Raw genomic sequence first — 26,492 nt, forward strand, 5'->3', positions numbered from 1 at the left:
GTGGAAAGGAGATGGGTCTGATGTTTTCACTCACATTTTCAGGATATAGAGCAGAAACATAATTTTCGTGTTTTGATTCCAGTCTCACAGAAATCTGAATTTGGGATTAGGGCATGATAAGACACAGTAGTGTCCTGTTCTGCTACTTTACAGTGTGAGTTTCTTTTGTTAGGCAGTAATCTAATTAATTCAGACAGTGAAATAACGCAAATACGGCCATCTACACAGACAGGCATGTGAACTGGGGAGTCTTCAGTACTGTTTTCTGTATGTTACGGCTATATAATGCTCATAATTATGTTACCAACACAAACATCAAAAGAATACGCAGCTAGACATGTTTCCTCTCTTTATGTGCCCACCCAGATGGCTAGCACGTAATCCTCATTCTGGAGGGAGGAAGGGGGTGGCGCACACCAAATACATTTGGGTGCATTTTTACTTAGGTTCTAAGCCTGAGTATCATGCACTCACATAATACTTTCAGACTTTCTAACACTCACAGTGCTAGAGGACTTTATTTTCCAAAAGAAAGCTTAAATTTATGTGTATTTTAGCAATACCTTTTACCCATAAAGGTAAAAGTGACTTAGTGACTTGCTATTTTTGGATCAATGGAGACACATCTACTGTAGTGGTGGTGGCAGGTTGTTTGAGGGGAGATCTTTAGATAAAGAAATTCTAAGGGTGTCTTAAAAAATAATCCAGGAACAAATTCTGACTTTAACATCTTGGAAAAGAGCTCAAATTGTTTCTGACGAAGAAAAGGGGGGGGGGGGAAGAAGTCAAAAGTTGTGATACTTTCCTACTATCTCACAAGTACAGCTTTATTAATAAACTACTAATTTTTGGACCAGAGAGCAGACCAAGAAGCCTCTGTCCTCTCTTACTATGTTGAACTCCATGCAGCTTTCAAAAAGTTATAAAATATTCCCATCATGGAAGGAGTTTAGTGTCACCCAGAGAAGAAGAAAGGAATGTTTCAAAGGTAGCTAGAAAGCCATCTCTGCTTGTAGAGAAAAGGCATGAAAGAGGTAATAATTAAACAAGGGATGGGGGCCTTTTGTGGCTCAGGCAAAAAGCTGCTTATTTTGCTTCTACCCTTTGGCACAGTACAAAGTTCTGTCATACTTATAAGAGATACTTAGGTGTGACTTACTTTTCTTTAATGTATTCAGTTTTGGAGTTGGGTATTTTTTGTTGTTTGGTGTTTGATAGCTGGGTAAAACTGTTGTACTTTCCGAAAATTAAGCAATTTTTTCATGTGAAATAACTTAGCACTCAAAATGGATGAGCACTTGTTGTTTGTTGGCTTTCAGTTTCAAGATAAAATCTGCTTTAAAGGGTGTTAAAAGAGCGTAATAGAGGTTTTATTGGATGATAAACTGAATGTGTTTGAAGGTAGGAAAATTACATTACCAACAGGATGACCAGGTTCTTAAAACATCTTAAAAACAAAAAATCCAAACCTTCAATATCTTAAAAAGAAAAAAAAAAAGTAATAGTATCACAAGTGGAGAAATGTTACTGGTGCTTCATTTGAAGTTTGGCAATTAAGGTAGCAGAAGGAACAACAAATTAGGGATTTCCATGCCACCCCCACCACTACACTCCCCGCCAAAAAGGCCTAAATGAACATCCCAAAACTAAAAGTGTCTCAGGGATCACAAGTCTTTAAAATACTTGGATCTTTTATTTTGTCTCCTGATGTTTTAGGAGTCACTTTCTTTTTTTCTGTAATCTTGATTGTTTTATAAATGTGCTTAGAAAATTCCAAAGATTGCTGCACTGCACAACCTCATGACTTTGGGAAACAGAGCTTTCAGAAAAAAATTCACAATACTGTGTTTGTCACTTGCCAAGCGTGTGTAAAAGGAGATTATACGTAGAAGTGTCGGTTATTTGGTTGGAAGAGTAAGGAATGGCAAAGAAAGGAGGGGCCCGTACATATTCCCTTTCATGGCAGGTCTAGTTGTCTAGCACTGCAGTTTTTCTATGAAATCCTTTCTACCCTTTCTTAAATTGAAGGATAGATTCTAAGTCCAGTGGCTTTGAACCTCCTCTTTGGGATAGTCATGTAGGAACATGTGGTATCCTCATAAGAAGACTTTTCAAAGCTGAGCATGTATGCATGCCTGCACACCAACTAGCACTAGCACCTGGAAATCCATTTACCGCTTCAGGGATTTAGGAACAGAAACTGCCATGCTGGGCTGTGGCTTGTCTGGAACAGTGCTGCAATACACGGCAATAGTGTGCTGGGTGAATTGCTGAAGGTAACTTGATTTTTCATATGAGAACAAGATCTTATGAGACCCTTTTCTGTGGCCATCATTAAAGCTGAAGGCCAAATTTCTGCTTCAAAATCTAGCTGTGAGCTGTAGTTTCTCAAAGAATGCCACATACCAGAGGGGCACAGGTAGCAAATTGTGTGAGGTTTTAGACACAGCATTCTTTCTTTCCCCATCCCCATCTTTAAACCTGATATTGTCAGCAAAAGATAAAATGCAGAGGGAATTTATGACTAACATGCTTTGGTGAATTATTGCTTTTTTTTTTTTTTTTTGCTTTGTCTTTAAATTAGTAAGATACCACGGGCCTATTTCTGCTGACTCCTGCTCAGAAAATTTAGCTTTCTTCAGTCTCTGATAATCCTGAAATTTGGAAAATGTCTTTTAAATCAGTCCCCCTGGGAGAACAGTTTGTCATGCTGCTTAGTGAAGAACTTTTATGATGAGAGTGTGAGAGTGACTCACCCTTGAATGGCATCTTGCTTCATGCACAAATAAAAGAAGCTGTCATGCAACCTGCAAAGATTCTATGCTATTTATTATATTTTACTGTGTTGTTTACAGAAGCATTTCGTCCTCTGATTGTGCAAAAATGAAAATTAGATATTTTTTGGGGGGTGCATTTTTAATTCTTCAGTGACTTGCATTTTTTTTTTATTGGTAGGTTAATGGTAAGCATATAATGTACTTACTTTGCCATCCAAATCACACCTTGGAAACTGCTCCAGAGTAAATAGCCTGTTTTTTTTCCTGTTCCTTTTCTTTTTATTCTTAAGCAAAGCAGTTTTGACTTCCACTTAGTAGGTCTGTAGTGGGTGGTTGGGTTGGCAGATAGGTCTAATACATGAAAAATTACAATTCTGTCTCATTTATGTGATTTTCCACAGTCTACCGCCCATATGCAGTCATTCACATCTGTGTAGTGCAGGACAAAAAGAAAAGATCTCTGCTCCTGCCTAACACTGGTAGTATTTTACTCCCACACTGACCAGCTGTAAAAAATCCAATGGAGAATTTGGTACTGTATTTCTGGTTTTGTCGAAGGCCACCTGGTAGCTGAAGATTAAGTCAGATGTTTAGACCAGGTTGTATGCCAGAGTTTACATGTGAATTTTGTGACACAGCTGGGACCAGATTGTCTGCCCATCATGTTCTTAAACACTAGTTCTTTCTTCCTTTTTCCCACGGAAAATACTTGGTTACTGAAGCCACTTGGAATAGATTTGTAGGGAGCAGCACAGGAGCAACTCAAACCTCAGAACAGAACATTCTGGTTTGGAAAACAAATCTGACGTGCCCTGCTATACTTAAATGGTAGCTTGTTTTTTGTTTTGTTTTGGGTTGTTCTTTTCTTCTTCTGGTATGCCTGTGTTTTTTATTCTTTTTTCCTTGTTTTTGGAAGTAATTAAGAGGCTTATAAATCCATTCCAGAGGAGGAAAAAATGTGTACCAGTGGAGGCAGGCAAGAAAGAAAAGTATGTAAATTCATCTTGAGTGCAATATTTGGCTGCCTTTCTTGGCTGCTTTTGGTTTGGGGTTTTTTTTTCATGCAGATGAACCAAGACATTTCCTTGGAGACTAATGAACACATTTACCATTTTAGAGGGATGAGTGACAAGAGGCATTGTATCTTACCTGTTTTCATTCCCTTATCTGCTAAAAGCAAATATATAACATTTAATTGCAGTAAAAGGCCATAACACAGATAAGCAGAAGGGGCATAAAGATGTTTAAATGGTCATGTTCATTTTTGTGTTTAAAATTATTATTAATCTGGGAGACTAATACTGTCAGTCTGAGCCAAGTGCAGTTTTGGAGAGCTGTATACTGATTTGCAGTGTTCTCTCTGCTCTCAGTCCAGCACTGAGGGGAATTATTTGGTGGTTTTGCAGCCAAAACAAGGACTTGGCTTCCTTCTTTTTTGCCTTTCCCCTTTCATAATAGTCCCTCTCCCTGGGACCCCAAGGTATCCATCCTTCAGTTGGAAGTGAAACCTTTTTTGAACATGAATAACTGGGGTTTTCTTCTGTCCCTCTGTAGAAGCTGCTTTTTTGGTTATATATTCTACCAGGAAAGTAAGAGAAATGCAGGGTCATGGGATTTGCCCCTTGTTCATCATGTTACATGAAGTTTAGTCTGGGGAAAGGGCTTAGGGTTGTTCCCGTGTTGCTGCCAGTTTTGAATTGGTTTGTTTCTTCTTACTCGAACATAATTCAGTTCCTTGTGAAATCACACTTTTCTGCAGATCCAGTGAAGACATTGCCCCTTTTCTTCTGTCTGAACAGCTGGGGCTTCCCTGAAAACCTCCCTAGGACTTTTTTTTCCCTCCAGTTACTGTGATTAGACTTAGTTTGTATTACACATGTTATCAGATGATAGAAAAGGTCCTCTAGATATCGTTGGAAGTCATCGCTACAGAGTTTGGACAATGTCCCTGTCCCATGCGAATAACTTAAAATTCCTGAGCTAAGCTGGGCTGCTACCTAACATTTTGTTGCTATATTTATTTTCCTCCCTCAGTGGAGGATGGGGGTGGCACAGACCCTGTGCCTTGACTGTTTGAGAGGGCTTGAGATAGGAAGGTGAGCTTCTAGATAAACAGTGAATGTGCAGGGTCCCTCTGTAGGAATGTCTCCCCAAAGTATCTAGATTGTCTGGACGATCTATCATAGTTATTTTTATGGCCGTGTGCAAGATGAATGACTGCTCTTTTGCCAGCTGACCTTGATTCTGGGTGAAAACTACACTCAGTTTCATTGACAGGCACAATGGAATAAGAAAGACTCTGTTGTGTGCCTGTATGGACTGGCTTTGCAGTGCTAATAGAAGTAGAGATTTCGGGGAGAGGACTGATTATTTCTATCTGAAGCTGCAGATGTGACAGAGCGAACATCTGCATTGTGTTAAATAAGCCAAACACTTGAGTAAGTTGTAGTTGAGGGTTCCTCATACTTGGGGCTAGACATGTGCCTAGGTGTTAGGTGTTGCTGTTCTGAATACCGCTATGCTCTGCAATGGAACTACAGCCCAAACATATGGGAATCCCTCATTTTGTCCGTTTCTTCACAGAGACTTTTTAAAATACATTTGCTAGGGAGAGGATTGTAGTGGCTGATGTGAGTCAGTCCCCCAGCCAGCTGGCAGCAAGTCATGTTTTAGACCTAGGCCTTTGTGAGCTGAGGAGAACAAAATGATCCATCTGCTCACCCTACTGTGGTGTATTTGCATTCATAAGAAGGAAAACTGAAAAATGTGCTTATCCTAGGCTCTAGGCACCTTTTGGCAGTTACTCTAGTAACACAGTTTAGAGTGATAATCAAAGCCAACTGTTTTTACCAGAGTTTTCTAACTCGTAAGAGCAGAAGTTAAAACAAACAAAATACCATTGCCTTCACATAGGGGTGGTGTGAAAGCAGATGCCTCATTTAACATTTCATTTTTCCTAGTTCCACTTAATAAAAAGATTTTGACAAACTCTGAATTCATGGAGGTCGGAAGGGTTAGATTGTGAGTGCTTCATCTAATTTCCTGGAGGAAGCTCTGTTGTTATATACAAGGGAGTGATGGCTGCCATCTACATGGGCAGGCTTTGATGACAAGGTGCAGGATGCATTTACAGTTTTCAACAAATGTTTAGAGTCTGTCAAGGAAGACTTCTCTTTCTTTTTCTTGAAATTGGCTGCCATGAAGCTTGGTCCTTTTTTTTGCTGAAATCAGTCCAACTTCTCCCAAGTAATTTCAGCATCCATCCATGTCTTAGCCAAGAATATTGGCTTGTAATTCTAAGACATCGTTCAAGGGTAAAAGTGTATGGATATTATTTGTCTGTTTATAGTGTCTTTCTGATACTCATTTGCCTCCTCCAGGATCCTCAGCATTAAAACTGTGCTATTTTTGGAAGAAATTCTGCCAGATTACACTGGTATGTTTAAAGAGCATCCATGACAATGTTCTGCTGTGGTCAGTCTATTAGTTACGTGCAGGTCCCAGTGAACACCATATGTGATGGGTGCAGCAGTGCTGCATGCTTGTGTCCAGACAGATCCACAAGCCTATTTAAGCTTGTCATCTAGCTGTCAATGTTTTTCTTTTTTTATAGCATAAAATAACAAAACCAGATTATACTGACACCCTCCCCCAATCAAGTCTAAGCCATACGTTTGTCCCCCTCCACACAGGAAAAGGATGGTTGTATAGGCTCCAGGGTAAATCTTGCAGGAGGTCGTGTGTGGACAGTCTCAATCGCCAATGCAGTCACTCTAGTTCCTTCGGGAAACAGAGGTGCTAAGGAGTTGTTGAGTACAGCAACTGTTCTGCTGACAGCAGCTTTCATTCAGCAACAGTGTTTTATAGAAGAGGAGGTGGCAATGCCTTCTGGTGCTAATATCTGATACGGTCCCTCCATGTGTATCATCTGTGTGATCCTAAATAGAAAATCTAGTTCTTGAAAAATTATCTGGCATTTACTTTGCAGGTTATGCCCACTGGAAGGGTCAGGTGTTAAATTCAGATGAACTTCATGAGCTCTATGAAGGACTTAAGCTGAACAAGGTCAACCGGTATGATTATGTACTCACAGGTAAGAAGCTTGTTCCTTGAACTTCCCATGAGATGTAAACAAAAGTAAAGAAATATAAACCATATCCCTCATTATTCCAAACCAAGCAATTAAGTTTTCCTTCCTTTGAGTCCTTCTGCAGTTTCATCTGTATATTGTAGTCTCAACTGCTCATGCTGTTTAGTTTAAAGCAGCCAGTGTTCTGTCTGAAGGTTTTAATTGATGGGTAAATTGATCCCGCCATATAGTTTACAGACTTATACAGGGCAGTCATGTACAGACTTGATTAATGTTTTGGGAGTGCCTCTACTGAAAAAAGGATGAGGAATTATCAGAGTGTTATTTTAAAATTTATTATGAAGACATGAGTTTAAGTCTTTCTCTTAAATTTGCAGTACTGGCACGCTGCAGTACTGTAGCATGATTTTATAAACAGTTGTCCTTGCTTTTTCTACTTGAACTTTAGGGGGTAGTGCTTTGGATACAGGGCAGAGTATAAGCAGGGTTGGATTTTGGTTTTGACTTTGTAGACTCTCTTGATTATTTTTTTTTTGCTGTTGTTACTATGTAGGTCCTCTGAGTGAATACAGTTCTGCAGGACATAAATGACTGTGCAGTGTTTTCCTTTGCCTTGCCACTAGGTGCAAAGTGTTTATAAATATAGCCAAAGAACTTGTAGAATGCTCTATAGAAAGGAGAGATCGTATGTGCAGTTTCTATTAAAAACCGCTGCTCATCTAGTTCCTGCTTCTCAAATACAGGTTACTGATCAGGTTTCACTTCAGTAAGAGCTATGCATCTGGTTTAGATTACAGTATCAATATCTATAGAGCAGTGAACTGATATTTTTTTAAAGGTAAATAGAAAAATATTGCCAGATTTGATTGATTTCATTACTTAAATTTGTAGGAAAATGTTTTTATACACAGAGAAAACTGGAGACTTTTAAGTGTATGGATTATAACCCCAAAGCAGTCATTCTGGCTTGAAAGGTGTGGCATTGTCAGTTCCTTTTCAGGGAATATCTCCAAAGTAAAGACGAAATAGAAATACACTACACTAAGGTTAAGAAATTACTTTCAGCATAAATGGGTTCTTTGTGATTCAGAAATAAACACCCTTTCTTTCCTCAAAAGAACTCACACAGAGGGCATTTCCAGGAAAAGCACAGTGTATTGTAGGAGTTTTCAGGAGATGCTATTACACAAAATTTGTAAATAATGTTGGAGTATTCTTTTAGTGGAAACGTTCCTCTTTTATTTTACTTTTAACTCTTGGGAGAGACCCCAGCTCCTTTGCTCTCACTGTCTTGTACTGGCAAAATGGATGTAAGATATTAAAAATGGTAGAAGGAAAAATAGAATTCTTCATCAAAAAGAAATTTTGGAGGGAAAAAAGGATCTTTATTAATATGCCTTTTAAAATAGGATTTTTGGGTAGATGGGTCAGTGTGTTGTTCATGTTTGTTTAAAAATCTTATTTGGTGTAGCCATTTTCAGTATGGACAAAAAGAAGGCATGGATAGAAATGACGCTAATTTCTTAAGATCTAATAACACTCTCAGTGTTTTAGTGTTCAGTTGCACTGTGGCTGAACTTAAAACACAGGATTTTTTCATTCAGGGCCAAATGACAGTTTTTTCTCTTCAAACAAGAACAGCCATTCACTATAGCGCACAACTGTAATTTGTACCTGTAACAACCTGGATGTGATTATTTAAACACTGAAAACTAATTTGTCAGCAGATGGGATTTGACTGTAATTGTATGTCTGATGACTAGATATCTTAGCTGAGATGGAAATTATTGTCTTCAGGTTGATTATACAAAATAACATTTCATTAACTTTTGTGACTGTTAGTTACTTGTAGATCTTCATATATTTGTTTCATTTACAATAAAACACTCAAGGTAAAAAATAAACTCTAGTTCAGTGTAATTTTTTAAACACCTCTGTCAATAATGTTAATAATACTTTCTGGGTTTTTTTCAGCAGTTCTACCATCATAGGTCATTTTAAACAAAAATGTTTGCTTGGCTTTTTTGACTGATTATCAGCATTTCATAGAGATAAGACAAAGCATTTTGTTCAAAAATCTTGGAAGCCTTTTCCATTTCTCTGCAACAACTATGACTTGATGAATTTTGTGAGTTAAAAAAAGAAAATCTCCAAAATCTGTTGTTGAATATTTTGGTAGAGTGGACATTTCCAAGCTGTAGGTTTGAAGAAGCTACCTTGCTAAAAATACTGCTACTATGTGAATTAAAATAAATGAAAATAAAATCATTAATTAACAGATGTTGTAAATAAAGTTAATACACAAAATAAATATATAAAGAAGCATCTATAAAATAAATAAATTAATGATTAAATAAGAATAATTGTGGTGCTAGCATTGTGATTAGGGCCTTAAGATATAATAAAACTTATTTCCACTTATTTTACTGCTAAGCCTAGAAATAGGAATTTGATTGGTATATTGGCATTGCTCTAAAATATGCAAGATTAAGTCTCCATTGCATTAATGTGTTGGACTGTTATCAGCAACAATAATAATAATTTTAAAAAACCTGCTTCAAACCAGTGTAAGAGCAAAATATATGGAATTTAAAATATTTCTTATTGTTGTGGTTTAACCCCAAGCACCACGCAGCTGCTCGCTCACTCCCCCTCACCCAGAGGGATGGGGAGGAAAATCAGAAAGGAATGTAAAACATGAGGGTTGAGATAAGAACAATTTAATAGGTAAAGCAAAAGCTGCGCTTGCAAGCAAAGCAAGGAATTCATTCACTGCTTCCCATGGGCAGGCAGGTGTTCGGCCATTCCCAGGAAAGCCGGGCTCCATCACACGTAATGGTTAGTCAGGAAGACAAACACCATAATGCCAAATGTCCCCCCCTTCCTCCTTCTTCCCCCTGTTTACATACTCAGCATGATGTCACATGGTATGGAACATGCCTTTGGCTAGTTTGGGTCACCTGTCCTGGCTGTGTCCCCTCCCAGTTCCCCTTGCCCCTCCAGCCCTCTGGTTGGCAGGGCCAAGGAAACCCAAAAGTCCTTGATTTAGTATAAACATCACCCAGCAACAACTAAAAACATCACACCAAATCCAAAACAGCACTGCAGCAGCTACTAAGAAGAAAATTAACCCTGTCCCAGCTGAAACCAGGGCACTTATTTACTACGTTATAAATAATACTAATTCAGACTGCTGTTTTGAAGAAAAAGAATGTGTTTTTTTTCTTTCAGCCTGACCTTTTTGTATATATGTTCAAGCATATTGAAGTTGTATGAACCCTACATATGTAACATACTTAGTAAATGCATTTTTAAGGTTATATTTGTAGTTGTGCAAGAATTTGTTTTCCACCTATTATTCCTGAATAAAATATGCCTTTGTTCTAAAAATGCAATGTTCCAAAGAATGAGAAGCATGCAGCATTCCTATCCAAAATGGGGGGGGAAAAAAAGTGTTCATGAAAATAGACTTCAAAAGTGTCTTTTTTTTTTCCCAAGGATATACAAGAGACACATCGTTTCTTGCAATGGTGGTGGATATTGTCCAGGAGTTAAAGCAACAGAATTCTAACCTAGTATATGGTAAGGACATGTATTATAATCCTTTCTACTTCATCACTGTATTGCCCATCTTTTTCTTGTGTTAGGATGAAAACACTGATCTGATGTTACGCAGCATTTCGCAATCGTCTTGTGCTCTGAGCAGCTGAGGCTGCAGTGAAATTCTGTTTTGGCTTTGCTTAAGTGTTGAGGGAGTTGGTTTTTTATCTTTCTGATTTTATGCCTTTCAGTATATTTCTTGCATTATGCCGTCCAAAGGAGAACGTGCCTTGAGGACTGATAGTCTGTATCAAAGAAGGGCTTATAAAATCCCAGCTGGCTGCTGCTGTTTGTAGATCAGAAGCATAGGATCTAAGTGCTGATAGCTGAAGCCTCTCCTAGATTTCCAAGTCAGTGAAAAGCAGGATGGACTCAGGTGTTGCCCTGCCATGGTTTCAGGTTATATCCCAGAAATGTCTTACTGTGCCTTATAAGCTTCATAATTTAGCTTAAACCTCTGGAGGGCTTTTTTACCTCTGATGCCCTCCGCTAAGGTTGCCTGGGAGCACTCAAGAGCAACAGACTGTAGCAACAACTGTCTTTAACATGTTGCGTCAGGCTTAAACCTGTGAGAAAAGATTCGCCTCTTTCCTTCCTGACTCTTGACTGTTTCAGAACTTTCGAATGTAACCATCATAGGCTTGAAGTGAGCAAAATGTTTAGAATGACAGGGCAAAGTCAGTGGGGATTTAGTGGGATGAAAAGCTACAAATGATGGTTTGAACCTGTCATCTTTAGGTTCAGTAAACTATGTGGTCAAGAAGCATCTAGAATGGTTTGCAGGATTTGCAAGGTGTCATACTGTGCAATGTGATATCTGACTTAACAAGGCACAGTTATCATTCTGAAAAATGTAGCAGAGAGATCTTCATGAGCTGGTGTTCTGTTGGGTTTTAGCCTTGATTTAATACTGTTGCATTGTCAGGTTCTCCAGAGCTTTGTACTGGTAAGTGAAAGCTAAAAACTGTTGGAGCATAAGCAGAAAGAAACATCTAGCTGTACAAAAGGAAGGAAGCAGTCAGATGCTGGGAACATGGTTGGGCTTCTAATATCCTTTATATTTAATAAATAGATTATAATGTAAGGAAAGCACTTTTAAAATGTGAAACAAATTATCCTCTTCTTACCCACAGAAACTTCCTTAAATATTGATTTGGCATTGTTTTGATAACTTTGGATTTATATTTCTTTTTTACTTTGCTAAAAGCCGTTTTACTACAATGAACAATGTTCCTTTTAAAAGTACAAGGCTAGGCTGTTTCCATCCTTGCCTTGAAACTGAGGGCACTTGGAATATGTTAATCCTGCTGATGATTCAGAACCTATGCCAAAAATGTATTATTATTAGTAGTATTACACCAACTATGAGCTCATGTACATTGGCATGGTTTTTCTTCTTGTTTTATTGTAATACACCTAATTTTTTTTATGTGTGCACACAGCATTTTGCTGTGTGTGTTTGGCATGTATCTTTTTACACTAAAGTGAAAATTAGGACTCTTTTCATAGCTATTAGCTTCTCTTGTGTTTTTTCCCCACCATGCTACTATTCTGGCATTTTAGGTTGGGGAGTGAAGGGAAGGGTTCTCTGTGCTTTGTACAACAGAAGCCCCTTTACTCTGAGCATTCAGACTCTCTCATCACCTTCAGACATAATAACATGGAAGCAGGAAGAAGAGGGTGACTACAGTCCTCTGACAGTTGTTTAAGATTCATAGCCCACTCTTTCAAAATTGGCAGCCACCACTTAAAAATCTCAGGTTGAGTATGCTGCAAGAGCTGTGAGAGTATATAAGCGATCAGGTGCTCAGTGCTGTTACATAGCCACTACTGTTACCCAAACCTTTTCCCTCCTACCAGGGTCTCTATAACTGTACCCCATTTCTAAAGCTAGATTTATTCTGTTGCAGTATGCGATCCAGTAATGGGTGACAAATGGAATGGAGAAGGCTCTATGGTTAGTACTTACCTGTTTGGATTCTCTCTATAGTGAATATGTACTATATGAAGGTGTATAAAGATTTATTTATTTTTAAACACCAAAACTAAGCTACTTTAAATGTGGTTTTGGATCCCAGCATCAAGTAAGTTTGTACTTTAATTTCCTGTCTTTGAATGAGTTTAGTATCTGGGAAGAATGGTGACTACATAGCTCTGTGATTATTTCTAACTCTCTGCTGAGACAACAGGGGGAATACAGAGCCTGTCTACAGGACAATATTCCTCTTCCTTGTCTCACTGAAGTTCCCTCAGCTTCTGTCAAAAGCTGTTTTGGCTGGTAGCCTGGCTGGCATTATCAGTGATGGCATGAATCGACATACCACTTGAACCTAAATGAAGATGACTCACTTTGTGTGAGATCCAACAGCTGTTAGGTATTGGGCTGTGGTCAGTGACAGAAAGGTTCTATGTGCTAGTACCAGACTGACCAAGAAATGTTCCTTTTTGGGCCAAACTTGCAAATAACTTCAGTAAAAACGCGATGTGGGAAGTCATCAGCAATAATGATATTTTATGTTTTCTTCTGCCTTAAGCTAGTCATGCACTATGAATTCCTCCATGTACTATTTACAATTTACCTGCTCATAAAACATCATGAGATAGCACTTTGTAATAAATGTGCCACTGTTGTTGTGCTCTATTCTTTTATTTTAAGTCCATTGCGATATTTATTGTCCATGGCTTTTTCTAACAAGACAGATACATAGCAGCTGTAGACCCACCTTGCAAAGCTTTAGCTCTTGGGAAAAGTCATAACCATGGATCTACCTGTCTTTTGGGTGGAAGATAAGGTAGATTGAAGAAGAGGAGTCTATTTAATGTGCAACACACCAACTCATTCCTGTCATAAAAAGTAATAAAATCATTATTTAAAATGCCTTGGTTTAGATGTGACCTAGTCTTGCATTTCTGTCTCAAGGCAATGTCCCGGTGTCATCATCACTTCACCACTCCTGCATGAGTGAGCTCTGTATCAGTATGACGGGTATGCTGGTAGCACCTAGTGGTGAACACTGTGGTGGGGTTGTACCTGTTGCTGATACAGTTGGAATGGAAGACAGTAACACATGGGCACATGTATACATGCACCCTGCCCTGCTTAGCTTGAGACTAACAGAGAAGATAAAACATGGACAAAAGGAGGTATCAATCCTGATTTAGCAAATGGGGTTCTGCCAAAGAATATCAGCTACTAGTAAACAATTAATTTTAATAAAAGGTGTTGTTAAATTGAGTTGCAGCAGGTGAGATGACTCCTGTACCCATCTAACCCAAACTCCCAGCTGAGCTCCAGTGTGTGCCAGAACAGCTTCAGCTTTGAGTCTGAAGAGCATACAGGCCAGTGGGCTCCTGTTACGTTTTGGTGTATGTCACCTGCTTAGATAGCCAGTCTCCCTTTGCTGATGGGCTGTATTTAGCTAATGAAGATGGGATAGAGATGGAACAGACAGGCAGAACGGGGAGCATTGGCCCTTATTACTTGAAGAGCTGATTCTGCAGGCAGCAAAGTATGCTAGCGTTTTGTTAGACCTGGGTGCAACACAAGCAAAATATTTTTAACATCCTTACCAGCACTGCTTTATAGATTAAGTTGTACCAAACAAATTACAAATCTGATTCCTCTTCACACACATTGGTGTACAGCACACCCTAGAAATACTGCACTGAAAGAAGGAGGCAAAATAACAGGTACCACAGATATTACTTGTTCCTAAGCCCCAAAATGCAACACAATCGAGGTGGGCACGCACTGCTGCAGCAAAAGGCCTCTATGCTGGCAGTACAACAACAAAGTATCTTCTTTCCGAGGTAGGGACATGAGAAAGGGTTTGCCATGTTGGGCACGGTATTTCCTCACGCTGTTCTGTCACTTTGAGAGGGAATCCAGAAATTCTTCATCCAGGTACCACGTGCTTTTGATGCTGCCAGTTTAGGCCAGTCTGCTTAGCAGTACTTCCCATTGGCTCCAGTGTAAGAAGGGCTCTTGGTTGTGCTGTCACCAGCTGGAGGATGCGCTGCCCCCTTGTTACTGCTGCATAATAGTATACTGGGAGCTGTCAGGTTACTCAGTGACAGCATGGATGGCAGTTGAGGGAAGAACAGTTGCAGTCCCACCTCTCAGATGCTGCTGATAACACTTGATGCTGTTTCTTCTCCTCTAGTATGTGCCCAAGGATCTCCTCCCAGTCTACAGGGACAAAGTTGTACCTGTTGCTGACATAATTACTCCTAACCAGTTTGAAGCTGAGTAAGTACTTATTTCCTTTTATAGCCAAATAAACTTGGGGGAGTGTGATACCCATTCTTACTTGTCTTGATACAGTGCAATATACATGCACGTGTTGGGTTTTAGCTGTTACTTTCAAGTTGTGCTTTTCAGAAAATCTCCAACTGTTCCATATTGAAATCAATAAAAAATCTGGGAGTTATGTGAGGAAAAGATTATTTCATTTTCTCTGGTCTCTCATGATTACTTCTTGTTATCTCCAGAGGCCTGTACCTAGGGCACGTTGAAAAAATACCTCTTTTTCCTTTCCCCATCCTTACCCATTCCTAGGAATATTTTTGTTATATGTCAGAATATCAAAACTGAAATAGTTTGGCTCAGCCCCCCAAAATTAAATTTGGAAATACCACCGTCGCAACACCTCCTAGGAGTTAAGAATTTAAATCCTTCCTGCCTGTCCTGTCTATGTAGCTGTGACTCTTTGGTCAGGAGGTAACCTGTTGTGATACATCACGCGCTGTCCCCTGTATGGGGATGGAACAGCTACGTGGGAGATGGAGGGAAGGCATTTGTGAGGGAGTTCTAGAATACAGGAATCTCTGCAGGAGGCAGATTAGGACTGGTGTGAGTCCACTTCGGAAGCGCCGTGTATCTGTGCACATACTTTTTAAACACAGTGGTCTGGCACAGCAGACCGTGTAGCTACAAACCATTTAGGCCTGTATGGTGAAGTCCAAGCTTTCCTCCTTCAAAAAGAGTAAATAAAGCAGCAATTGCCTGGAGAACTTGTGGTTTCTTAAGATTTCTGTTTCATTCTCAGGTTACTCACGGGCAGGAAGATTCACACAGAAAAAGAAGCTTTAGAGGTAAGGAGGTAAGGGGCAGGACGTGTAAGGTCTCTTTCTGCTGTCCTGCCTGCAGTGCTGCAGTTTGCCATTTGTCTTTAACCTTGAAGTCACTTTGACCTCTATCCTTTCTCTCTCCATTTATGATCAAAGCTTGTGCACTCCAGGCGCAAAACACTTTCTGTTCTAGTGTCAGACTTCTGAAGAAACCTCCCCAAAGAACTACAGCTAAAGGCATTGCTGTGGTAATGAGTAGATCTTTATGAGCCTGTTCTCCTGCGGTGTAAGATGGGGTAGCAGCCGCACCCGCGGCAAGTAACCACACGTTGTCAGCGCTGTGGGAATGCCTGGCTGGGGTGACCCCCCCCGGGTGACCTTGGGCGCTGGGAACTTGCACAACTCGCTCCTTCTGCTGTCCACATGTGAGCCGTGCGACAGCCATGCTGAGCTGTGGCACCGCCTTTCCTCGTTCTCCCATACGGGCTGCTTGCAACGAAGAGAGCTTGCTAGCAAATGCTTACAAGGGTTTCTGAATCTCTTCCTGACAGTGGTTGCTGGTGCACTGCTTCTCTTCCTTAAATTGACTTAAAGGGGATGAGACCTGGGGTAGATTGCCTAGATGAGAAACCAGGCTGGGAGTGATGGGCTGTGGGTACTTGCTGGTACAAATTCACAGCACTGATAGCTGCTGTCATCACCATATAGAAATGATAGATGGTCTGCAAATACACTGCATCAAGGTGTAAGGATTTATCCTTTTATACAAACTGAAGGAAATAAAAAGCTGCAGGGCTCAGCGGTGAAGGACGAAATAGGAATATGGTTTTATTGGTGTTTTGAGAAGGGCTGAGCTCTTTGTTTTGTTGACAAGTCAAGTGCTTTCGTAATGGACTGATGTTATTTCTTCCAGTTTGATTTTGAACTTGAAAGGAACACAAAGTCTTTAAACAAACATCAGTGGCACCCTGGAGAGTAGCTGGGGTCTGTCCACCCAGATGTTTGGCTTTTTTTCCCTCCAGCAATTTCATGCAACATTGATTGATTACTATGCTTCATGGTGGGAAGCAGCTCCAAAGATCTCAGCTCTTTTAACTCCAGCCCCACCCCTCCCCAGTTTTACATTACCCACCCTGTGCTGCATGAGGGTGATGAACTGTGTGCTTCGTGCCACTAGCTGCTAATTCAGTTCTTCTATTTATCACCATCACCAGTGGAAACACAGTCTTGAGAACAGCACTGTTAGCTGAACAGCCATTAGTTTAGGTTTGCATATCGCAGCAGTAAACATGAGTTGCGTGGACTAAGCAATTTTACAAGTTAGTTTTCTGACAGTCTGTCTGATTCACGTAATAGCTCTTATTTGTGATGGGCCTTAAAAAAGAATCTCTTCTAAAGAGATAGAATTATACTTAGGAATGGAAACATTTTTAAAATAGTAGCTTTCAGGATATTTTAATCTGTCTCTGCCACTGCATATCATATGTAGATCTATCTGTGTGAGTAATAATCCATGCTGGAATGTGTCCCCTTTGGAGGTGGTACGAATTCTGGCATCACTTTCCATGGTGACATGCTTTCATTCCTTTCTTTAGCAAGACTAGTGACAGCAGTACAGTCATACTAAATATGATGTATTTAAGTATGAAATATTAGTGTAGAAAAGAGGCTAAGTCCTACAACTAGAAATACTAGTTCTTGAATTCCATTCTTGGGGAACTGTGACTGAGAAATGAAGTTGAGATTAGTGTTACTTCACATGTTGATTATGTCAGCATATGCTGGTGGATTTACTGCTTCTTTAAAACCCAGCTGATGTCTGTGCAAAGAGGTCTGGCTGTTGAAGAAACCTGGAGTCTTAGACGAGAAAGAAAAGTGATAGAGAATTCAAAAATAGCAGAAATAATTCCTTATCATTCAGCTGCTTGTGAGTCATAGCTAGCCTGAGAGGATTTTTAGTTAAAGTCTTCTGGGAGAATTAATATTTTATCTGTGTTTTATGCTAAATTCATTATTGAAGCCATTCTTTCTTCTGTGAAACCAAAATACCTTCTGTAGCAACCAATTGTGATGTCAGAAGTAGAGTATTAATGAGTTTAAGTAGGGAACACGCAGAGTGGAAATACAAAGGTATATAATTTACAGGTGTAATTTGAAGTTTGAAACAGAATGAGAAAAGAAGATTGAGACAGACACACTTGTGCCTCTGATTTAGCTCTTTAACTCTTCATTTTTGCTAACTCTTAAAGTAGTAAGTAAATCAAACTTCATGATCTGGAGTTAGTAGCTTTCTAGCGAGTGTTTCAAGATGCCTGTTTCAAGATGTGTCTGTATATTTGTTCTCTTATTCTTTTGATAATGTGTTCTAAAAACATGATGCAGACAAACATTCTGATCATAGTTGAAACCTTTTCAGAGGAGCGTCCAAAGATAATAGAGATGCTTGAATATTTTAACAAGTTTGTATGTATGTATGTTTTGATTCCCCTATTTTAAGTTAATTCCCCTAATTAAATTAAATATTTGAGTAGAAACTACTTTTTCTCTTTACAAAAGATGCCAAAATAAGTTGCTGTCAAAAGTCCTCAGTACTATGAATGATGCAAGGTTTAATCAACACATATTGCAGTCACTGATTCCTGCCTTTTTGCACACGGAAAGGTAATGGATATGCTTCATGCCATGGGACCAGAAACTGTTGTGATCACAAGCTCAGATCTACAGGCACCTCTAGGAAATGACTACCTAATTGCTCTGGGAAGCCACAGAAAAAGTAAGTCATGATCTCCTCCGTTAAACCGCACGTTCTTTTAACCTGTTCTGTGCTTTCAAGTTACTTTTCTAAGAAGCAGTTTGATCAGACCCATTGGTAGTGCATGGAAGGAGCTTAGATCCCTAAGCAAACTTCTTCTCCTACAGTAATACCAGAGAGCAGTAAGAACGGGGCTGCTCCATGAGGGAAGACAAGCTGGAGCTGAGCGTGATCATAGCACAGGCAGAGCCCTGCCCTCACCAACAGGGCACAAGTCCCCACAGTATTTTAATAAGGTGATATTTAAAATGGCAGGGGTAGGGGTGGCAGACGGGTCCCATTGACACTCCAGTGATCATCAGAGAAATGTGAGACAAGCCAGGTCCAAGATTAATGTGGACGATCCAGTCAGTGAGGACAGCAGGGCTGTACACAGGCACACCTACAACATAGCTCAGGCAAGGATGCTCGCACTTGGGCCTGAGCTTCTGTGCAGCTCCTCGGCAAGTGGGCAGAGGTTGCCTGGGGGTAAGATGTCCCAGGTGAGGTTGATCAGGGCTGTTAACACCCCTTGTAGTGGCCCTGACAAGTGGTAGTGGTATAAAACAGGAACTGTGAACACTTTGAATGCTTTTGTGAAAAGTTACACTGTCCTGTTAGCAGATTGTTTTTCCCCGATAGGTTGTAAAATGTCTTCTGCTTCTTCTTTATATATCCTTTTATACCATCACCAAGATTCACTGTGTTTTGGACTGTCACAGGATGTTTTTACCTGAGAAGGGCATAGTTATGTGAGATGGCATATGATGTCATTTTCTTGTTCATCTAAGGGCTGTAAATGTGGGCATCACATTTTGGACAGCTGAGAGACCAAAAAAATATTGATATTTAAAACAGATTCCACTAAGAACCAGTTGGTGGGTCAGTACATGCTAGGTCTGGAATAAGTCTAGCCATTCTAATGGTGATTAGAATATGGTATATGGATCAGATATTCTCTGCTGATGTCTACAGCTGCCTTTGTGCCTCTGTACAACCCAGAGATGCTCTAGATTGTGGTTTGGCATGCCCCATCTAGAATTCAACAGTCTCCATAAATACGCAGTTTTGTGAGCAAGCTGCTGCTGCTTCCTAAATGAAGACAGGTGGCTCCGTCCTTCATGAAAACGGAGGTGCTAGCTATCTGCTCCCTCTTAAGTGAAGTATGTACAATATGTAAGTTGTAAATGCTGTCACAACTTGGCAAAGTTTTGAAAGGTTGTACCTTTTAAAAGAGCTGGTAGAAAGTTTACAATACTCCTTAGTACCTTTACATTCCAAACGAATGGAATTGAAATCAGGTGCTATTGTATTAACTGCTGGATCTGTTACTTAACTCTATCTGTGTTGTAGCTAAAGCAGATGGTACCAAGATGACACAAAGGATTCGAGTGGAGTCTCCTAAAGTGGATGCTGTTTTTGTTGGAACAGGAGACTTGTTTGCTGCTATGCTTTTGGCATGGACGCATAAGCATCCAAACAATTTGAAGGTATGGGTGAAGTTACTTGTCTCTCTGCAAATTTACACTATGTTTCTTTTTGAAAAAAAAAAAACCACAACTTTTAATCTATGGTATTATTTAAATACTCTCTTCTGTCTTGGCTTTTTTTCCTGTCCTCGGAGGAAAAAAAGCAGAATTTCCCTTTAGCCAAAACATTTTAGCTTGTACAACTCTGGACAGTCACATTTCAGTTATGTGGATTTTGTAATTTTGCCAAATAAGATGATGTGCTGTCTAGAGGGAGACTGTATGTATGTTTGTAACTGTATTTTTTACCCTCACTTCATAATAGGCACTAAAAATCATTTATCAGATTTTTCTGTTTCTTTCCCTTAAGCACATAGACTTATTGATACAGGTGTATGGTTTCTAATACCTGTTTTGTGAGAATTAAGAAAGCCTAAATTTTTTCCCTCAAAATTCTACATTACATAGTTGTCATCCTGTTTGCATCTTGTCAGTTGTTTGCCTCTTAAGAACAGTGTTTTGAAATAATAATATTAAGCTAGGCAGCTGAACTTTTACTGAAACCTGAATTAATTATGTTAATGCAGGTGGCATGTGAAAAGACTGTGTCAGCCATGCAACATGTTCTGCAAAGGACCATTAAGAGTGCGAAAGGTAATTCATTCAAACCTTGTTCCCTTGTTCTGTCTGGATTTGCATCAGAAGAAGCATTTAGAGAGCATTCTGGGTTTCCCAACTGAAGGTAGCCCTCAGTGCAGAAGCAGCCAGAGAATTTACGGGAGAGCTTGGTAGTCTTTGTGCATTTCCTTACTGTGTCCTCCAAGCCTGTTTCTGACAACACCTGACTGAAGATGTCACTGTTCAGCTTGTAGCGGGACTACAGTCATGCTGGCTGTGCCTGGCTGCTTTGCAAAACAGTGGAGGAAGAACTTGAGGAAATGCTGCGTTTGACTTGCAAGAGAGCTGCTGTTTCAAGTGCAGCTCACTCATTTTCCCTTTGAGTGTTTAGTACTGAGAGGGGTTTTTCAACTAATAATAAGCTGTATGTTTGCTGTGTTGGCCTTGTGAAGAGCAATTTTTTTTTCTTTTTCCCCAGCTTCTCTCCCCTTGGAGTTCCCATGTTTTTCAATTCTGAAAGTGATCCAGATGGGATCTGTGGGTTCTTAGAACATGTCTGTGTGACTTTCTAATTAACAGCAGAGCTGAATTTCTTTCCTGGAGAGAGGTGCGGAGCAGGAATTAAAGGAAATCACAGTGCTGACCTGGATCTTCCACCTGAGAAGCCTTTAGCAGGGGTTAGCAAGGAAGACTGGGGAGGGGAGGAGGGTAATAAAAATGGTGGAGTAACAGAACAATGCAAATTTTTTCTTTTTATACGACTGTTTTTACTGATGTTCTGATGTCATCTTTTTAGCCCAAGCTGGAGAAGGAAACAAACCAAACTCAGCCCAGCTGGAACTGAGAATGGTCCAAAGCAAAAAGGACATAGAAAACCCAGACATCATAGTGAAAGCCACAGTGTTATAAAGGCTGTACGTCTCCAATAACGCACAATGTATTGATGTCCTCATTTCTTTCCTGTAAATTGTAATATTTGCCTTAGATCTGTGACAGAAACCTGACTTTCATGAAATAGTGCCCAGCATAGGCAGATATCCACTCTCAAACATATGTGCTGGCCTTGCTCAGTTTTAAAAACAAAAAAACAGTTAGTGTGCATAGAAGCGTATTACCAGGTATCAAAATGGCTGTCAAATTTATTTGTCTGTGCGATTACCCAGGGCAAGAGAGTACAATGTTCCTGCCTTGCCAAAGACTTTCGATGTGAATTTGCTAATGGAATGCTTGACTGACTGGAAAATATATTTCAGGATGGCATTTAGTGCCAATGGAGCTGGCTCCATGCTCCCTCTTCCTGGAGGTACCTGGTTACCTACTCTGGTATTCAGTATCTCAGCTGCTATGAAACTAAGCAGGGTTAAAACTACACACAAAGTTTTAGTTGTGTGTAGGAGTACTTTGAAGACGTTTGGCATTTAAGTACTCTGAAGTGACCTTGAGGTGTTGTTCATGTTGCTGATAACTGCTCCTGTTTCTTGTCTATGAACAGCTGCACAGTTTCAGTTTTTGCAGGTACTGCCTGTTTATTTCTAATGTCTGTGGGTGCCCACATGATTTTCTTCCAAAAGCTGCTCCAGAAACATCTTCATTAATAAGATAGTATCTTTATTCAGTAGCACTAATTAGAAGTTTGTAGTTCTACCTCTGAGGCCAGGTTTGATTCTTTGTTTAGTTTTTAACTAAGGACAAATATTCTGTAAGGACAAAAGAGAAAGCCGCTCTTGCCCTGAAAGCTGGCTACCCTAGTTCATTCTTCATGGGTCTATGTATTTACAGACTACGTAGTGCACTTCCATTTAACAATAGCGAGCACTATTGACAGGCTTATCAATGAAGCAATGTGGCAAAAGTAATATTTTTAGTTCAGTAAAGTTTAGTAAGTTACATACGTTTACCAGATGTAGTGAAACATACAAAATTAATTTGTTCATAATGTAAGTTTCTGCAGCCTATGCTGATTAAAGATGGCAGAAATGCATTATTATATTATTAATGCATCTTTATTTCAAAATTCTGCTTCATAAGGTTTCAAAATGGGAGTCTTAATAATTTTGGCTTCCTATATATCATAGCACGTAGTGTACCTGTAGGGCAGATATGCTGACAGGCACTATCCACTTGTACTTCCGTATGATTTCTGTATGGAACTGAGGTTTTTGCTTCTCCCAAGATAAGGTCTAGTGTGTTATTAAATCCAAACTCAGTTAATGAGCTTTGTCTTAGAAGGCGTAGGGAGATAAAAATTGCATTTCTGCTTGCAGTGACATGAAGCAAATTTGCATTAGAGGAAAGGGCTGAGTTTTTCTTGGTTACCTGAGCATGTTCAGGAAACTCACTCTTGGGTATCTCCCAGTCGCCTTTCCTGCATCTGCCTCATCACACCTGCCTAACTGATAAGGTCACTTGCTTAACTTGGGAGTGTCCAGAAGAGGTGGTTTGGAGATTGCTTTGGCCACTGAAGTTTTCACTTATGCCACCGTTTTTGTGGATTTTCTGCCGTTGTAAAAGTTAATTGTTTTCACCTAGTAGAACAGTAATTTATCCTTAAAGTGGATTTTTAGCTGAATAGATTTTTTTCATAGAGTAAGATTTCTTAATTAAGACATTTCTGAAATTCCTCGTTTTCAGTATCTCTGAATGAAATTCAGAATGAAATGAAATTTAAGGGATGAAAATGTTTTGCAGTTAAGTGTAAGCGGCAAACTTCAGGTTTTCACTTTCAACAACTAATAATAATTTTTATTCCCTCTCATGCACTTGGCATTAAAAATGAAAAAATATTTTCATACAAATTGAGAATAAGGGTGGAAAAAACCAACAGAAATTACCTACAAAATGTGAAACTACTGCCATAGTTTTTAGTAACCACTGCCATGAAATAACTTTCTAGCAATAATAATTTTGGTGATATGAACAATTGCTAAAATCAGCAGTCAGTAACAGAGAAGAGCTCAATGGATGATATCCAACATGTGGAAAGACATGAACTATCTTAACTGTGTGTATAAATATCTGATGGGAGGCAGTGAAGAAGGAGCCAGGCTCTTCTCAGTGGTGCCCAACGAAGGGGTAACAGGTGGTGGGCACAGACTGAAATACAGAAAATTCCATTTAAACATGAAAAAAATATAATTCACTTTGAGGGTGATCAAATGCGGGCACAGGTTGCCCAGAGAGGTTGTGGAATTACCTGGAGATACTCAAAACCTGACTGAACATGGCCCTAAGCAACCTGCTGTACTTGACCCCGCTGGTGAAGCAGGGTTGAACTAGACGACCTCCAGATGTCCCTTCCAACCTGAACCATTCTGTGAGGTACAAAAACCAAAAAAAATTGCCTTTCTTTGCAGGGCTGTGTTTTTAAATTGATGCAAATATTTCTTTATTTTTCTTCCTGAGACACAAACTTCCAGACAGGCAAGGAAATAGCTTAGTATTAGTAATTTGCCCACTTTTTGAATAAGGTGCTTTTTGCTTGGGCAGTTGTGCCAAGAATACAATTGCCTTTTTTAAGACAGTTGCTTCCAGCAAAGGTATTTAAATACTGTAGCTGGTGCTGTATTTCAACACTGAAATGTTGAACACAAAAGGATTTTAACTGTTTCTAGCATTGATTAAAGAAGCGTTGCATGCCATATTCCCAACAAAACTATGAGTTTATTTATCTTTTAAAATTAGACTGTTTCACATGGAAGTGCATAATCCCTACCATGCTCTTGTGAAGAAGGGATCAACATACTGAACTTCCCTGCCTGTACATATTGTGGTCGACTTTGCATCACTCTGCTTGACACCCTCACCCAGCTGTATCCAGTTTTGCAGCCTCTATGGGGCACAAACAAAAGTCTTCAGATGGCCAAGCTTTGAGACCTCTACTGTGTCTGTCAGATTGCAAAGGATTAGATGAATCCCAGGAGCTGTTCACATGTATTAAATGACACTTGATTCCTGCAGTCCCATGGCTGTAGCACAAAATCATAGCTGGGTCTGGAAGTGGCTCGTGGTGCACTGTCTCCTGTAGCGTGAGGCTGTGGGTTGCCCAACACCATCTGCACCAGCATTAGCTTCGTTGACAGTCATGGGGCCAAACTGAGAGTGATATGGTGGCCATCCCTGCTGTAAAATTGAGGTTCTTCAGTTTTTCACATCAGGGGATCAACAGGAAAGAGATGCTCAAAACTGGCCTTTTAGGGTTTTTTTAAGCAGCAATAAGTATGCACTGTCAAAGCAACCCTACTTCTTGTAAGCATGTACTACAGAAAAGCCCTTTTAGTAAGTGTGAGACAGCACAATGGTTTTTTGCCAATAAAAGAAATAGACTTTCGCAAGGGAATTGAAAGGAAGGCAAGGGCTGGTTTTCTCTGAAATGAAGAAGCTTGAAATTTAGGAGACTTAAAGCTACCTTGCAAACAAGGTTTTAAAACCTTGATCTTGCTATAAAAGAGGAAGTGATATGTTTGTTGGAGCAGCTTATACCTGTCAGGTGTAATCTCTTCCCACTGCTTCCAAGAATGGATCAGTTCAGTAATTCACATGTTCCTTAGAATCTGTGACATATCCATGTGGTTTTTTTTAAAAAAAGAGTTCGTATTTTACAGTAGCTGGATTCTGTAGCAATGAGCTGCTAGCTTCTTCTGCTCAAGTCCCTGGGAGTTGGTCATGTAGTACCTGTTTTAAATTCCCACTGACCTGATCTAAATTAGGTCAGGTTTAATGTCTTCAGTGAAGAATTGGGCTTAAGATCTCTGGCCAGGAACAAACATCAGAAATTTTCTGTAAATATATTCTGTAGCTAACATTTTGTAGTCACAACAGGCTAACAGGTATTTTTAAATGTCAAGGTATACATACTTAATACTTGGATGCATTTTTATTTGTTCACTTACACAGCGCTTTTTCATAATGTTTGCAGAGCAAAATTCAAAGACTCAGCACAGTCCTGTACAATCTTCTATTCCCTCCTCTCCTCCTGCATGTAGTATCTGTATCTGTTTCTGAGTTCCTACTGTCTTTCTGGTGCAGCTAGAAAGTGTTTCAGTATTAGACAGCTGCCCACTATTTATTTAATGGCTTGGAGCAGACTTGCCAGGGTTGTCTGATCCACTTGCAGATCCTTAGCTAAAGAAAAATGGTTGGTCTAAACTAATTTAGGTCCTAGTTGATTACAGAACAAGCACTTTAGCCCAGAGAGTGGAGTCAGTAACTAATGGATAATCTTCCATAACCGTCCTAACAGCGTGAAAGGTGTTTGTAGCCCACCAGTCCAGCATTCACCAGTTAAGGACTGACTTCACTGCCACGCATACTCCCATGTGTACATGCAAAGTTATAAGCGAAGGGCACTTCTGATGCTGAAGCATGTGTGCGCATGGGAGTGGTGAATGTTGTACCCAGTCGGCTTCCCCACCATTCTTTCTTTTTGCTTACTGGAAGTAATTTGTGTTGGATCCCTTTTTTCTGGAATGAACTTTGCAGTGTATGTGGTCAGCCATTTTGATTACTGCAAGTGCACTCATTTGCAGAGCCATCGTGCAGGAGGGACCAAAAGTTGTTTACAAGTGATCTCCTCTATTCTGGGCTCAGATTAGTCTCTACATGCTTAAAATTCCCATGAACCTCTTTGAGAGACATACATAAAGACATTGTGCTAAAATCAATGCTATTCATACTCCATATAAACATTTATGAAATCTGCAGTATGAATTGTTAATGTCTGTTTGCTGATTTTTGTCATAAGTAGGAGAAATCTATAATCAATGTGTTATACAAAAGAATCGGAGGACCAAGGTTTCCAGCTACTCATACTGCCTTTTTGAGTATCTTAACTATGTCTTGATTGGATGGTGTTAATTTGTTGTCTGAGACTGTTATAGTGATTGTATTGATTTATTTTATTTTAAAATATGTGGCAAGAAAGATTGTAATAAAAGCATCTACATTTAATATACTGTGGACACACAAATTGTTAGATCCTATTTTTGAATATGTTAATCATTTCAGAATTAAACAGAACAAGAACAGTTGAATAGTTTTGCTGAATAAAGTGGATGTAATTAAAGGTTTCCTTAGTTATA

General features: G+C 39.6%; 1 protein-coding gene across 1 annotated transcript in view; it reads left to right on the forward strand.

Annotated features, from left to right (window-relative positions):
• PDXK (pyridoxal kinase) overlaps positions 1-26,490 on the forward strand; it is a 51,168-nt gene extending 24,678 nt beyond the window's left edge. Inside the window, exons 3-11 of the mRNA XM_080376971.1 lie at positions 6,766-6,870; positions 10,366-10,449; positions 12,378-12,424; positions 14,631-14,716; positions 15,516-15,561; positions 18,199-18,310; positions 19,682-19,818; positions 20,385-20,451; positions 21,212-26,490. Of these exons, the coding sequence (XP_080233097.1) occupies positions 6,766-6,870; positions 10,366-10,449; positions 12,378-12,424; positions 14,631-14,716; positions 15,516-15,561; positions 18,199-18,310; positions 19,682-19,818; positions 20,385-20,451; positions 21,212-21,324 (797 nt within the window). The 3' untranslated portion in view covers positions 21,325-26,490. The remainder of the gene's footprint in view (positions 1-6,765; positions 6,871-10,365; positions 10,450-12,377; positions 12,425-14,630; positions 14,717-15,515; positions 15,562-18,198; positions 18,311-19,681; positions 19,819-20,384; positions 20,452-21,211) is intronic.
• Positions 26,491-26,492: the final 2 nt, after the last annotated feature.

The sequence above is a fragment of the Falco punctatus genome, assembly GCF_963210335.1.
Source record: "Falco punctatus genome assembly, chromosome: 2".
NCBI lineage: Eukaryota > Metazoa > Chordata > Aves > Falconiformes > Falconidae > Falco > Falco punctatus.